Here is a 17,000-nt window from a genome sequence, read left to right on the forward strand (position 1 = left end):
AAACAGCAAACCACTATGAGACCTCAACTATGGCAATAACAAGGCCAAGAAATACTTTGGGAACCTTTTGCTGCTCTCTGTGGATACATCTTAATTAGCTGGTTATTTGCAGTGGAGCTGCTGAATGTACTTCATTGTCACTATTTATACTTGATAATAGTGCATGAAATTCTTCTGCTGACCTTGAATCAGTATACCTGCTTGTGTTGACAAGGTGACAGATTCCTACCCTCCAAACACATCATTAATCTTTAAATAAAAGATGCACATTGCACAATTTCCCCCCTTTCACAAAGGAAAGTGTTTGATTTTTAATATGTGAAGGTTAATATAGTACAATGGCTTGAAAATTTGGTTATGGCTAGGTGCTCTCAGCAACGTGAACGATCAGAATACACAGGTGAACATTTCCCCATCTTTGTATCTCTGGATGGATCTAAATGAATACAGAAATACGTTCAAGATACATAAACAGAAAACAATTCCAGGAACAAGTGAAGTTGCAGCAGCCTTTTCAGAATAAAGGAAGAGCTTAAAAGGAAAGACCATATATCCATATTTTACAGAGGCCATGCTGGAGAGATTTAACCTAATTACTTAATTCTAGAGTAAAACAATTTCACTGAGGCAACATTACTTTCAGGATAAAGGGCAAATCACATACAAGTACCATACAACTCATGGCACTTCAAACATGGTATTTACCATTAAAATAACGCACATGTAAAATAAGCAGTTTTGTCCATTACTAAGAATGTACTTAGACACTTTAGAAAAATGAGAAAAAATTTCAATGTGTAAGTTAATTAATCTGAAAATTGAAGTATTTAAAGCAGTGATTTTACCCTCTTTTGCTTGCTCACAAAAAGATTATTGAAAACTGAATTTCAAACACCGCTTTGTAACTTCTAAAAAATATGCTGTTCTAGAAAGTGATCAAGGTTTTCGGTTACATTCCTACTGTTTGAATTAAATGTAATTAATTATCTTTTGATTTTTCTTAAGCATAAGCTTTTTGTACTTCTGGATTGCTTGATATTGCAAGTATTTTTTTAAAAAATAAGTTTTCCAATGTATGTAAAATATAGTTGCCTTCATATCAAGAAGCTATGCTATACCAATGAAACACATTCCTTTGGGTAGTCTTCATAGATCAAAGTGACTGAATAAAATTATTTGAAACATAGCTACTTGCAGAGGTTATTAAAATTGTGGCTTTTTATCTGAAGAGACTGGGAAGAAAAGAAGACTTCGCAGAGCTCCCCCCCCGCTTTCCAACAGGGCAGGCAAAAAATACCTCTCTGATTTACCTATGAAAAAACTGAGTTACTGCTTCCTATGAAATCAGAACGGGAATATTTTTCTTTAAGTCTGTGTTTTCATTAATTACACACTAACCTGCATTCTTTGGGTGGTGAAGAAAAAGAGGAAGAAAAGCGTTATAAGTAGTATTTCCCATAGAAACAATTGTCTGTCAAACAAAGCATAAAAAGACAAAAGGCAGAAACACTGTTTCAGCTTGAATGCCTTAATGTCACCATTTGTCATGCAGCACTTCCTCAGAAAACCCTGAAGTACAGTTAACTCTACTCCTCTTTACACCGCATGCTTTCCCCTTTGGTACAGAATTAAAATGTGCCGGGCCTGACAATGAAACAGCAGAGCCATCGCACATTGTTATGCAACTCACTGTCTGCAAGGGTGGCTCGTAGCTCCTTCTTTATTCAGCAAGTGCCAAGTGCATGTTTAATCAATGTCACAGCTCACCACAGTGTGCAACTAAAGCCACTGTCATTCCCCTCTTCAGATTTGCCTGGCTAAGTTATGCAATGCTCCGAAGAATACCTTGGAATTCTTTCCAGAGGCTCTGAATGCAGGTGTGTGACAGCGTTCACACTATTGCCAGTAAAGCAGACTTCTTTTCATCCTTTTTCAGGCTGGACTAAAATTACATAGTGTGACTGCACGTAGTTCGCTGCATTTGGAATTACAGCATGTCAACGTGAGAAAGCCTCTTCAGACGGCTGCCACAAAGAGTAAATCAAAGGCTGGGTTTTTCTGAAGTCTTAATAAATAACTAAGTATAACTGAATAACACCAGGAGCTGTTAGTATTTTCCTTTTTTTTTTTTTAAGACAAAACCGAACAGCATGTATTTCGTTGCTCTGCATCATCTAAGGAAAAAAATCCTCAATTTTAATGCGAATTAGTCAACAGTGAGGATCATTACCAGTAAGGGTTTTACTGTTTTTCGACTACACTTGCTTTAGTGGATTACTAAGAGAGAAGGCCAGTCATTTGGAAGATTCTGTAACGTTATTATCCTCACCGACAAACTTCATCAAGGAACTGTTCATGCTCCTATCTGGTCTGTCTGAGTGAGGAGAGCAGCCCCTTCATGAAGATAAAAGCCTGGTTTGCCACTGAATCGACAAGTAAGAAGCATGTCTGATGACATTTTATTCCTGATGCAATGTAGGGTAAGAAACATTTTTTTTTTTTTTTTTTTTTTTTTTTTTTTTACCTTTCTATGAGCTATGCTCCGAGCTGATGGCTTTAATTAGACTCACAGCAGAAATATGTTTATCTCCAATGATTAAAGATGTTTGCCAGGAAAGAAAAATGCTATTGCACTATAAAACATGATTGCAAATCTTCAGTAAATTGGGGTTATCTGAACTAGTAGAAATCCCAATCAAATTTTGGTTTAAGGTTAGAAATTTCTGATCAATAAGACTAAAACAGCATAGCAGATTACGTATAAAATCAACATCTCTGCCACCAATTAACAATTTTACAGGGAATATGTTTCTAGAGGATATGTGACTAAATTAAGAGTACAAGAGCAGCTAAGTAATAGAGATGACCTGTCAACCTCACTTTTGCAACAAAAAAATGTAATAAATCATATATGCATCTGTAAATATCTATTTCAAGTCCTTATATTGCATAGAATTTTGTTACTATAAAAGTACTAGTGTCCTTTGGCATACTGCAGTAATAAGCATATATAATAACAACAACAACCTTTATATTTGAAGAGACAGACATTTTCTGTTAAATGTTTACTGGTGCATGGATGTTCAAAAGCTGATCTATTAAACAAGCAAAAGGATAAGATCTCATTTGTAATTCCCTACTTAGGGCTCACTGGTCAAAAAAGACTGTGATACTGTATTAAGGAGGCATATTTTGCATGTTCAAACCCAGTAGACATGAATATTTTCAACTGTTTTTGTACTGTGACAGTTAAATATTTAACAACAGCTGAAAATTCACATAATCTCCCCAGGCATTTCAGAGTATTTGACAGTGCCCACAAACGTGCTTTCATCAATTTGATGTTTCACAAGTAAACGAATTAGCTCGCTAAAGACAAATTTTAATTTTCTTTTATAATAAAGCATATTAATTGGCTTGAAGCATCAAGCTATTTTTCACTATCAAATCTGTATCTAGAGAACAATTACTTTTAAAATGGACATGTTCATATAAAAAGAAAACAAAGGATGAATACAAATCAATAAACATAGAATTAAAAAATATTGTGTAAAGAATTACAGAATTGTTTTTAAAAAGATCAAAGCTTGCATGTTTGTCAGACCAGATTTACCATTTGTTTTCTTTCTTCTAGCTAGCTGCCAGAATACTGGTGAAGATATTTGCAGGAAAAATGGGGACCTCTGCCATCACAACACTAGAAGATGTAAAAAGGCAAGAGGAGAAAGAGGAAAAAGAAGAATCTATTTTAGCACTGCTTGGGATTATTGGAACTGTGCTTAATTTATTTGTTATTGTATTTGTGTACATCTACACTACACTTTGATGACATTTTTGAACATCAATTGCACAGCACACAGTGCAAAGACCAGCAATGGTAAGAATGATTTCTAAATTTAAAGCAAAAAAACCCCCACTGTCTGAAAAGATTATCAAAAACATTCCAGAGCAAAGTGTGTGGCTAAGGGCACTGCATCAATGACTGCTAAATGTATCTGTGAGCCCAGCTAGGGTGCTAAATTACATAAATGAAGGCAGACAATATTCAACTTCTCATTGATAACAGATGAAAACCAAATAACAGAAACAGAGATGGCACTGTTTTATTGCCAGCAAATGCGCGAGACACCAGAAATGTAAGCAAACACTTAAAACAATCAGAACATAGGAAAAGATTAATTAAATATACAAATACCTATAAAGCAAACCCCATGATGCTTTCTATGGTTTTGTGCAGTATGTCTCTTCATAGCCGAGACCAGAAAACCAACAAAAGGGTTTTATTTTTAGACCACCATAATTTAAGCTTATAACTTACGCTAATGTATAATAAGTGTGGGAACAGGAACACTGTTATACTAAAAATTGTAATATTATAAATAAAATTTTAACTATTGACTACATTCTGCAGCATTTTTGTTAGTCTTGTGGAAAGCTGAAAAGGTTAGATTTTCTTGCCTTTACTGAATCTGTATTTGAAATTATCATGCTATACTGACAATGTGCTTTTCTAATTAAAAATCCTTTAAAGTGGTGTGAAAAAATAAGGAATAGTTTCAGTACTTCTTTCAAGAAATATTAATAATTAAGATGACATACTAATACATATTCTCCACATGAAAAAAAATTGTTACATTTTCTATATCCCCATTTTTAGAATGTGTTTAAACATTAGTCAAATATAACTTTCATGTTGTCATCCTGATGCTTATTTTTAAGTAAAATAAAACACATCACACAGATTCATGATGTTGCATGGAAAACAGGTTTAATAACCTTCGCCCAGAAGAGTATACTCTCTCTTTCTGGACCAGGTCCTGAAGAGATTTTCCCTTTTTGTATTGTTTATGATTGAGGCCCAGAATTGCAACTCTTATGCATACTTCATGGAATATCCAATTAGACTATTGAAATTAATGAAACTGTTTACACGTTTTAAATTAAACCTATGCATGTCTTTGAATTAGATCCAAAGCTGCAGACAGTCTGAGATCATAGGAGTTTTTGTATACATGAATGTATCTCACACATATCTTCTAATAGAAAAGCTGCTTTTGAAAGCTTAGGATTAAAAACACAGTAGAAAACAACACAAAAAAAGAAACACTGATTTTAATAAATACTGTTCTTAATCTTACATGTGCCACAGAAGAACAACAGAGGAGCTGCATTTCTGAAAATCAGCGTGGTTCCTTCTTCTAGGCTGTAAAGCTATATCCAGTCTTTCCATAAAATGAGAAGCAAAAGAAATACATCCCTTGTATAGGTGATAGCTTATTACTGTATAGAGCTTCATAACTGCTAAACCAACTGAGCCTTTGGAAGTCACTTCGAAACAAGCACATGCATAAAATAAGGTCAGGGATCTAGAACAGCATGAATTCGGTAATGATATTTCAGTCAGTTGTAGAAACTACTCTGTAACACTGATTTATGGATGAATGAGGTGGAAGATGGTATATTCTGGTTTTGTGACTCTGAGTCAATACTGGCTGAACCAGAAGAAGTTATAAATAGAGCTGAAGCCACACTGGAAGGAAACATGTGCAGATAAGAAAATTTATTCACTATCTATAGTCTTTAGCAAGTCTCTAGTATTGTATACTCATTTTCAGTATATGAAGCACCAAAGCATTCTGTAAAACTAAACTACATTCTAGAGGAATTGCGCAGGTTATTCATGTTTACTTAAGACTATAGAATAGAGTCAATACATTGTTAAATTTTTCAATGTACTTCTTATATCTACATACTTATAGATATTATTGCATTAATCTCATGATACAATGATATTTGAGATGGGTCTTAAAATGAGAAGCTACAAGAACCTGAAAAGTGAACAGAAATATGAAATTCGGGTAGAAAATACTGTTTATTTTGATCCTGAAGTTATATAAAACTTGTCAATTCTGTGAAATAAATAAACAGTTTTATTTCATGTCATTTCAGTGCATAGCTCTCTTCTCGAAGTTGTGAATCAACTAGTACTCCAGCACTGGAGTGCGATACTGCACCTTTTTTTGTAAACACTTCAACAGCAAACCAGATAAAAAGCAATCCCAAAGTTATAACCAAATGTGGCAAAGGTTCAGCATTGTTCTACCAATGAATGAGTTCACTAACATTAATGATAACTAGTGGAATTTTTAATTTCGGTAATTATATACTGTCTATCTAAATTGCCATTGTACTTCTAATTTCACTCACAGCAAAAGGCTTTGACCCTTTGAAGGAAGTCACAGGATAATATTACCAGTAGAGATTGCCCCAGCATACGAGTTACATTTAGTTTTAAAACAGAAGTCTAATATCGTCTCTTAACAGGTAATACTTATGCTCTATACTCATGCAGACCTAAGTCTAACTTTAGTTAAATGAGCTCCAATATACAGCTCTGGTGCTTATACATTTAATCCAATATATGCATAAGAATCTCAACAACAAAAATAATCTTAAGAGCAACTACCTCTTATTAGACACAGTAAAAAGTCAATAGTCTAGGGAAAAGGAGAATTTCACGATGATTCAACATTTACACTGCAGTAGTACCTTCACACGTTCAGTAACGGATTAAAAAAAAATGCAATACTCTTGGCTGAATAAGCTCAGCATATCAACTTCCCATAAGGGAACACTAGCTTCCTAAAGTACTCCGCCTATTCAGTCCAGTGGAACTGGACTACTTCGCACAAAGTAAAGCAACACCATATAGTACCTTGAGAATAAGTATGATTAATAGAAAAGAAATACTCTAACTTCAGCAGGCAATCTAGTGTAGTTCAAGCTCTGAGGTAAGGAGGCAAGGCCTGAAAAGAATGACTTTAATGAACTCAACTAACAAAGGTATATCAAGAGAGGCAGAAAAAATTATTCAGTACATTCACCTTCAACAAATTTGTCCATAATACTTACTAAATAAAGTTCACAATGAGGTATTTGGCAGCAGGATAAAACAGCACAACTGTTAATGAATCCACAAGTCCAGGGTGTGACAGTACTTGGTAAACTATGAAAAGTGCATTAAAACCAAATATGGGACTCTTAAGAAGTAGAACATGCTGGTCAGTAAATACAATACTTTTATTAAAGCCCTCACATAGAAATGCATCATCTCAGCAGTCAAATGCAAGGAAGACTGAGCTAATCTAACACCACAAGCTATGATGACCACATCATGTGGAATCTTTGTCCACCAAAGACAGAAGGTGGCTAAGAGAGCTAAGAGAGCAGCATGCAAGAAAATCCCAGCTAAAATCACAGTATCACCTGCTTCCTGTAAGCCTAGGAATTCAAGCAAAGAGATTTCAGGCAGAATTCTGCAACTTGCTATGAGGTCTGTCTTCCAAGGAAGAGGTGGTACCAAACCTCTCTCACTCTTTGGCTTTAAACAAGATTAAGACATCTCAAGGTTAGCTACGTACTAGTTTAGGGACAAACCAGTACAACTGTATTTTTAAGCAAGAAGAGTCTAACCTAATATTGTGGTATCACTGATAAATCCCAACTTGACTGGGCTTTTTACTGTCCAAGCCCATAACAAAATAGACAGTCCCTGTCCTAAAAGTCACTTGATTTTCCTTCTGTTTCATGATTCCCTTCCACTGCCTTCTCTCTAAGTATTTTTAGCTACAAAGACTACTATTACTAATTCTTTATTCTCTCCCATTTGTAAATACTAGCTTGTATTAGTCTTCATAAACCTAAGTCCATCAGTGAAATAACTCTTACTTTTATCAGCAAAATCTAGACCTTCAAGATAGCCAGTTAGAATCTGATGGTCACACATTTGCTGGGAACCTCTTGTTGCACAGTGCAAATTTTATTCTTGTGCATTTTGTTCAAGGAGAGAAGTGTTCACATATTTGAAAGAGTTCCTACAGCAGTGATTCTTTCAATTGAAATGTGCTGTATACAACACAACAGTGAAAAGGTTTTACATGACAGCTTTTGGCGTGAAATGTACATAACTGCCCGGTAATGAATACATGCTAGATGTTCCATGATACAGAAGTTAAGAAATTTGCAAATGTAAACATAAATTAAGTCCTTAGGAATATACACAAGTGTAATAAAAAAATCTCACCATGTTTCAAAGATAAACTTTTTTCTTTTATAAAATGAAAGATAATAAAAGCCACAGTAATGCCATAACAAGATATCAAACAAACACAGGAAAAAAAATAATCAAGAAACAGGGTGAGGATTACAGCAGCTATTGCTCCTTGTGACTAGAGCTATGATCTCTCTTGCATAATAAAGTCCTTCATAGACAGATAAACATTCCACCTCTATAAGAAAAAAGCAATTATGGAAATTAATGAAAGTGATCAGTTCACAATTTTCAAGGACTTCACAATCACCTTGCTCTGATGCAGATGAAGCTGCAGAATGTGTCAGAGCAATCTGGTTTATAATGATCTGCTTCAAGGTTAGGTTTCTAAAAGATTAAATGATATGCGAGCACTCCTTATCTGATCAATATTCCTTTTATGTAGAACAATCTAGATAACAATCTAGTCCATGTATGTTTTGGGCAAATTAAGCAGGAATGGCAAAACATATTTAAGCAACAAAAAACCCTAGATAAATTTCTGACTGTGACATAGGTCGATTTTACATTCTGATACTGGAACTACTCAAGAACTTTGCCAAAACAACTTTGCAAGCAGGATGTATCTATCATACCTGTAGCTAACTTAACACATGTAAACAAAATATAAAATTCTCATCGATACCAAAATACTTACTATCTTTTATCACCACAGTGATATCAACCTACTGTGCAATAAAGGGAAGCAGCACATCTACAGCTTCATTGCACATATGTTTATAGAAAATTTTTCACACACAATTTTATGCATATGGCAGATCACGTATCTATATCTATATAGATAAATACAGATATGTGAAGATCACTGTTATTGCAACCCTTGACAGCAAAAACTTAAATCTAGTAGAAGAATACGTCTAGCATAAGGGTAACCTTTAACTGGTCCCACCAGCATCCATTCAAGTCCGAGAAAGTTACAAAGTTGCTGAAAAGTGCTATTTTGTGTCAGCATTATGCTGGGCACAGCTTGTTCCTGCTGGGGTGCCAGAACCTGGGAACACCCTATTAGCATTCTGTATGCAGTGTCCTAATTTCCCAGTCCAGCATGTTACAGGAAGAATAATACCTCTTCCACATCAAAGTACCTTTTGACAGCAGAAGGTACAGTGATCTGAAAATTAGAATGTACATGAGCGTTACCACTAACGCTGTTGCCTTTCCTACTCCCCCTGGGTAGGCATTCAGCCCTACAGGAGAAGAGATAAGTATTCAAGATAGGGAAGCCTGAAATTAGATGAGGTCTAACAGGAAAGACTCAAATCTGTTCTACTATATTGCATTGGTCTTTGAGGTTTTAAAAAATAAAAATAATTTTAGAAAGTTGCTTCCATATTTGAAATTTTTCAACTATAAACACATTGTTTAGTTGAATTTTACAGTCTTACGAGCATTGCACAACAGCTTAACATAACTCCAGAGCTTCTCCACCTCTGTCTCTCTTGCAACAGCCAGGCTCTCTGTTAGCTGTGTCTCCTGACACTCTGTTACTGACACTGAGAGCCCCAGCAACACCTGCAACTCCCACTCATTAATGTGAGAATTATCTGTCTGCTTTTGAACTAAACAGTAATTACTGCATTGGAATTATGCCTGGCTATCACCAAGACAAACTGTTTTCAGGGTCTCCTTTCAAACTAAATATATCTGACTCAAATACTCATGAAGAGAGGACATTCTTCCCAGAAGTCACCCTTTTTGCACATTTCACCCTCATACTGATAACCTATCACATTTTCAAAGACAAGCTTGACTGATAAAAGCCTGCAAAGTTGTGTTTTCTTTTTTCTAAATCCAGAAGAACATCGCTAATTATAGTTTTATGTATAGACTTTTGAACAAGTACAGCAGGAAACATTCAAGACCACTGCTTGCATCAAACACAGCATAACAACCTTCAGACTTTACAGTTCTAAATTCCAACCGAAATAACCTCCTTTGTGAATTTGTAATCAGAAGAGTAGGTAACAGCTTTTCTCTGACAAGCAAGGTTTTGCTTTGCTTTAATATAATTTAGCTGCCACATTAAGAGCTACACATCCATTTATGAAAAAGCAGAAAGGACCTGCTTTGTTCACTCTTTCCTAATTGTTAATTCATAAGCACAACATTTCAACATCCCCTGTCAACCACAAATAACAGTAGTCCAGCAGTGGAAAATATACCTAAAAGGAACATTTCCTACTGAAACTTTGCCATTTCTTTGTACTTTGGGAAAAACTAATGGTCCCTGAAAGCCAAACTAGTCTGAACTTCTCATCACCAGCCACATATCTCATCTCTTCTATCAATATCTGACTGTTCTTCCCCAGTTAAAGGTGACTTACACAGATATGTTTTTCTATTGAAAACAGCAAAAAGCAATTTTAACTGCTGCAATTCATCTATAACTCAGAACCAACAGCTTCATCCTTTAGATAACATAGCATTTTTGCCAGGTCTTTGAATGACTTTTCCTTTCTGCCTCAACAAAGAATAATTTATGAGTATCTGTTAGAAAGATTACTTTATTGTTTTACTTCCATCGTTTAGTTCATTGTTTTACATTATATTTTCATTTGGAATAACGAGCCTGGTGTATAGGCCACACAGTTCATTTTCCTCACTGTAATATGTGCAAAACAGAACCAACAAATTCATTGCAAAACTAGAGAGAGGTGTCAAACTGCAGACCAGCAAGTGAAATATCTTCATATTTTTATCTTTACTGTAAGGCCCCAGCAGATTTTTTGAACTACTTCCATTCCATCACACAAGATTACGTAATGCCCTAGTTACTATAGATTGAGACCCACATTCTTGTTTTAGTCCTATGTAGCTTTGTAAATGCTTAAGACATAGATGATTTCTCTTTTACCTCAGAGATAAAATATATTGTGTAATTCAACAAGAAGCTATGACATTGTTTCAAGAAATTCACATCACCACACCCTACAACCGGCATCCAACAGAACTGCAGTAATGTGACAAGACGTTTATCAGTTACTCCAAAAATAGGGCAGGCAAAATAAGGTCCAAAACCAAATTATTCATATTTGGAACAACTGTTTCTGCTACTTAAGGATTAAATCCATCTTCACAAAGTAACTGAACAAAAATCCAACCTAAGGCTCAGGAGTGTTTAAAAACTTCAGACTGACAGTTATCTGAAGAAAAAATGCTTATCAATATCTTCATACTAAAGCCTGTCATCTAGTGAGACTGAACATAAATCACAAACCCAGTCTGCTGGTTTTGCCATTAGTTCCACACAGGCATTCACTTAACTCATACTGCTTGACAATACCTTGTATAACTGAACAGGTTTCCACAGCAAGGTACAACATACCGGATAAAAACAGTCAAAACATCTTTGTTTCAGAATTATGAGTAGAAATGTCATGACAACATACAACTCATTTGTTTTGTTTTTAAAAAAACCCCAACAATTTCATTGTTCCCATATATTTGAAATATTTTGCACTTTTGATAAGAGGCTTGGTTTCCTATTTCCTAAATAAAGCAGAAAAAGCTCTTATCAAGGTAAAAGAGAATCACCCTAGTACGTGCAACATTTACCAACTTCACACATATACTTGCTCAATTTTCTTACAAAATAATCATTTTTCTTCACAGTAAGATTCACAATCTTGTATAAAGTACTCTCTCCGTGTATCTTCTATAGAAGAACTAAAATGTAAACTTTTCAGATAGAAATACTATTTTCCTCGTAGTTTCAATAGTTTAAGAATTAAATTTCAAATTTTAAAAAAACCATTAAAACAACAAAGTTTAAACTCTTACAACAAATAAGTATTTCAACAAACACTATCATTTTGTTTTCTAAGGCTCAAGTGAATGTTCCCTTAGTACAATTCTAAATTGGCAAGTGTACTGAAACTAGCCAGAACCACCTATTGTTTTTATAAAAACTTATCTGACAGAACTTTGATTTAGAAGGAGACAATGGTACATTACCTGAATCATTGCGAAGATATGATGACATTGCTGGGATGAGGCAAGATTGACTGAGTAGCTCTAAGAGAACGGATGGAAGAGCACTGCTGTTTTGTCCTCTCCCCTCATGGCTAGTTTGGGTGTCTCCATTTGAGGTACTCCCTGCAGGATTTATGTAACTGGCAAGAACCTGAAATACACAAAAATATTTAATCAAAGCTGATTTATTCTAGGCAAAAGAACTTTGACTTTCCTCCCTTAAGGAAGACACCCTCATACTTCACTAGCTATTTTGCTAATTCAGTACAGTATTTATTTCAGCAGTCCTGAAGATGTCTTAGAGGAAATTCTATGCAGTTATTAGATCATGATTCCAACTTTGGCTAAGGATAAAGTTAAATAACTGTTATAATTCTGAATTACTTTAAGAGATCAATTAATATGAATTTTGACAAATACGTTGGAGTAACTCGAAGCAGATGTTTGCCAGATCACGCCACTGAGACATACAGCTGATCAGTCCCATTTACTTTAGAACACCAACTAGCAACAAAAGATTTTTTTGTTTTGTTTTGAACTGCAAATGCTTCAAAAACCTTTGTAACTTCCTTTTGGATGGGACTTCAGGGTTTACAGATGAAACAACTTACAGTGAGCATGACAGTTACTGGGAACAACCACTTGTACGCACGGCTCTTGCTTCAGTAAACAAAGAGCAGCCTTCCTCTCAGTGATGGCGGGGCAGTCACCTCAGGACTGCACACCTGCTCTTCCCAAGGGTAGTTCTGGCTGAGTTCACAGGCCCCTACCATGTGTTGTAGATGTACAACCTAATGCACTGCCACGGGTCTGATTTGTGCAGTTGTACTCTCAAATTAAGTAACTTCAAGGCTTCAAAGGCTGTATTATTTGAAGTCTCAGGGGCTCTATTCACCTTTTTAGCCTCTTCTCCTTTCTTTCAGTCTCCCTCTTTCCTCTAACCCCTTTACCATGGTATTTTGCTGCAGCATCTTATCAGCATTCTGTACAACAGATTTTTTCTAAACAACCTTTCTACAGAAGGAATATCTGCTGTACAACTGACTGACACCATCAGCAAAATGCTGAATGGTTTTCTACTTCTTCCTCCACTTGCTGACTGCCCAAAGCAAATGCCTCCTTACCTCATGACTTATCACAGTTATAGCTAAACCTCTGCATGGCATAACACAGAATACTGCCTAGAAGCTTTGCCAAGAGTAATTCAGGTGATTTTCCTCTTTTGTGCTTAGGAAAATTGTTTCAGATTTTATTTGTTTTGCTTTTGCAAGGGACATGATACCTGTGTCTTGTACTCTACAGTAACTGAAATAACTGATAACATCAAAATGATATCTTCATCAGTCAAGGCATGGGCATTTTCAGAATTTCATCTCCTCTGTGCTCTACCCCAGCAGTGAGATTAGCTAATGCATTTGAGGTGACAGTTCTGTGAATGAAATTTTTGATGACCAGATAGAATCTCATTTTCCCTACACTGACCCAAGATAACAGGGGTTAGCTGCATTTCACAATGGACTGAAAAGTCTAATTATGTAGAATTTTCTTGTCCTTAGCATGAGGCATTTAGAAAGCATCGGAGTTTTACTAAGATCTGGATGTTTACTGGTGATTTACTATTGTCATTTAATTGACATACTCAAAAATTTATATGTCTGAGTGGTATTTTGATATATTGGCATAATATATTCATGGACACCCAGTAACAACAATGGGCATTTCCTTAAAGCAGAGCAAAAATATTCTAGAAAGGAATAGGTAAGATTATTTGGCACACAAAACAAAATGCCTGTTCCCACATCCTCCTCATTTAATGGACAGTCTTTACTTTTGACTGAATGCAGCAATGTTGACAGTGATATGCAACAGCTCCAGGGAAATACATTGGAATGCTTCTTGGTTCATTGTCTATTCAGAACTGTCACCCAGGCTTACCTACAGAGGTCTTTTTTATGCAGCAGCCTAATGATGTTTGAAAACAGCCTCACTCAAAATACTACCTATACCATTTTTCATGTAGACAGGCAATTGTAAATTATTTTTTTCCCAAAATATCATAATTACTCTGCTACATGACTGTAAAAATACAAGTTCCATTTTTACTATCCAGTCCTAATGTTTCAAGTGCTTATCATTAATCAAAATTTCATTATTACATACCTGTAGAAGGCAGGTCACGTGCTCTTCTTCTAGCCTTTGCTTAGTCAAAGCTTGTTCAACATCCCATCCTGAAGCTGTGGAGCCTGTTCCAAAGCCTGTACCCTTAGCCCAGTACAACTGCTGTTCTTCTGTTGATGCACTGTTGTGTGTACTTGACACCTGTGGCTAAGGTTTTTTTTAAAAAAAAGACACAATTTCATATTTTTCATCTTATGAACGTTGTCTTTGGAAAGCCTTTGTTCTGCAAAAGAGTGTAATCCCAATTTATTAACTTTATAAAGATACCATCAGGATCCAGTGAAATTCAAAGCTTTAGATAGGAAAGACTGCCACATCCATGGAGTTCTAGTACATGTCAGTGCTAAATCGTTGCAAGTGATTCTTCAATTTGACTAGGACTGTAAGCCCCTTTTTGTTCTCTTTTAAGATACTATCACTGCTTAAATGATGAAAGGTATTAAAATGCTACTTAATCAATATCATGCTAAACATCACAGCTCTGTAATTATTACTGTTTAACACCTAGTCAAGCTTAATAACATAATTAGAGGAAGGAGACGGGAGTAGAAATGTTGTCAAAAGTACACAACTGAAATGTTAAGATGCTCAAGCATGTGCTGATTTTGAATAAATGCTCCAAAATAGCAAGAGGTGTAACTTACATGTATAGCTCTAACACATGACCTCTGGGTCAGTGAAACACACACTATTTCCTGTCCAGAGAAGAGTAGGGAAATACCTTGCCCTTAAAATGTTCTGAAAGAGCACATTTTTCCAAAGGTATTTGTACAGCTTTTTCCAACGCTCTATCTCACTGCATTTTACTAATACAACTCCAATATTATATTGCTTAGCCCTTATGAAACTATTCAAGCACTTATGTTAATTTTTAAAGTTTACCAGACCCTTGGTGAAAAGGATGCAGAAAAAAACTCTGCTAAGCATTTTTTAACTAATGCTTTCCTAAATATATATTTAGCATGCTAAACAAGTAACCTCTGTTTTCCAAAGCAATGAACACTTCCTGCTTTCATTAGCTACTCAGTGACAATTAGCCTTACTGGAAACCAGGTTATGTGAGTAGGTGCCCAACTTCAAGTTGTAATAGTTGATTTACGGCTCTGAAAATTTTCATTTTCTGTTCAGATCTTCCTTCAGTGACTTTGTTAAAGATTATACTTGAAGGAAAAGAAGTGATGTATGAACAGACAGCAATGGTAAAAAAAAAAGTTATCACCTATGAAGTACCATACTGACAGTAGTCTGGAATCACCATTTAACTTTTACATTGGGAATGTAATGCATCTCAGTGATGAAACAGCTGTGTGGTTACTCTCATGTAGGCATTACTCATTACATCACTCATGAACATGCTGTGCCTTTAACACTCAAGAGGACTCTCATGAACACTGACTTAAAGCACTTAAGGGAAAGCCTGGCCCCAGAATACAAGCCTCAGTGCAAGCCTGATGGATATCTAGTTTCAAGTTACCATCGAGAAAGCAAGCTGTTTAAGAGGTCATGGTAGAACTAAAGCAGAGATAAGAATTAATGGTTGCCCTTTCCCTCCAAAAGCACAAAAATGCTAAGGTGTTCATGTGTCAGCAGCCTGATACCCCATTAGAAGCAGAATATCTCAGCTTCCCCTTAAATTTGACTAGCCATTAAAGTGAATTATTCTCAGGCACAGCTTCACCTCTTCCTTGCTCAACATCTTATTACTATCAGAGCTGCTAAAATAGGGACAGCCCTATATTTTGCAGCTACTTTAGCCATATTTAGCCACCGGAAACTTTTTCATGCAAGCCTCTGCCACAGCAATGCTAAAGAGGGTAAGTCACTAATTTTTTTTTTTTTAAACACTTTTATAGACAATTATGTTTATAGTATGTTATGCAGAAATGGCAACTCATGATCCTAAAAAAAAATCAGGGGATACATGTTCTGAATAGAGGGTGGTATGATATGGGAAGTACCTTGAAAAAGTTTTGAAGATTCACTCAGGATCTTGAACACTATGGAAAATTTTTGTCTTTAGATCTCATTTCTCCATCAGTAAAAAGGGTATAAAAAAAATCACTGCATTAATTCATTAATTTTCACAACTCATTTATGTTTGTGAAGCGTTTAAGAGGAAATAATTTGCAGCCAGTAGAGTTTAGATTATGAATGCTAAATAAGGTAATGAGGTCATGCTATCTAATGAGAATTAAAGAACCACCATCCATTGAGCAGTATGCCTCTCATGCACTGAAAAAGAAGATCCTGTGAAAGAAACTGATTATACCTTAATGACTCATGACAAGCCTTTGTTGGTGAAATTTCATGTTACTATGTTTCTTTGCAACATGCAAGGACAATTGCTTAATCAGGTACTTTCTAATTATTTTTGTTCTTCATTCAAATGCCAACTTTGCAGAAATTAGACTATAATGAAAGCAATGAGCTTATTTTCTTCCTTATAGTTAAAACTTAACTACTTCTCAATGGCAATTATTCTGCTGCTAAACTTACCTCTGCCTGGTTGGGACTAGAGCTGGGCACTCTTGGTGCATGGTGGCTTAGAGCAGACAGACAAGCAAGGATAAGATGTAGAGCCCCAATCTCCAGTGCCATCCGCCTAAGCAGTACTCCATCATCAGTAGTCAATGGTGTAGTGCTGAACAAACTGCGCAACACATGGAAGGGCAGAGTTGGAAGCACGTTTGCTGAAGGAGACTGCAGAATATGACCTGGATTGAAGAAGAAAAATATCAAA

The 17,000-nt window shown here is 35.7% G+C and overlaps 1 protein-coding gene across 5 annotated transcripts in view; it reads right to left on the minus strand.

The window, feature by feature from the left end:
• The window catches only part of BIRC6 (baculoviral IAP repeat containing 6), a 186,006-nt gene that overhangs the window by 41,927 nt on the left and 127,079 nt on the right, over window positions 1-17,000 (minus strand). For all 5 annotated transcript variants that reach the window (XM_049830566.1, XM_049830564.1, XM_049830565.1 and 2 more), the window contains exons 63-65: window positions 16,757-16,974; window positions 14,243-14,407; window positions 12,065-12,233 (exon numbers count right to left, since the gene is read on the minus strand). In XM_049830566.1, coding sequence (XP_049686523.1) covers window positions 12,065-12,233; window positions 14,243-14,407; window positions 16,757-16,974 — 552 coding nt within the window. The remainder of the gene's footprint in view (window positions 1-12,064; window positions 12,234-14,242; window positions 14,408-16,756; window positions 16,975-17,000) is intronic.

This window comes from Accipiter gentilis, chromosome 28 (genome assembly GCF_929443795.1).
Source record: "Accipiter gentilis chromosome 28, bAccGen1.1, whole genome shotgun sequence".
NCBI classification, from domain to species: Eukaryota; Metazoa; Chordata; class Aves; order Accipitriformes; family Accipitridae; genus Astur; species Astur gentilis.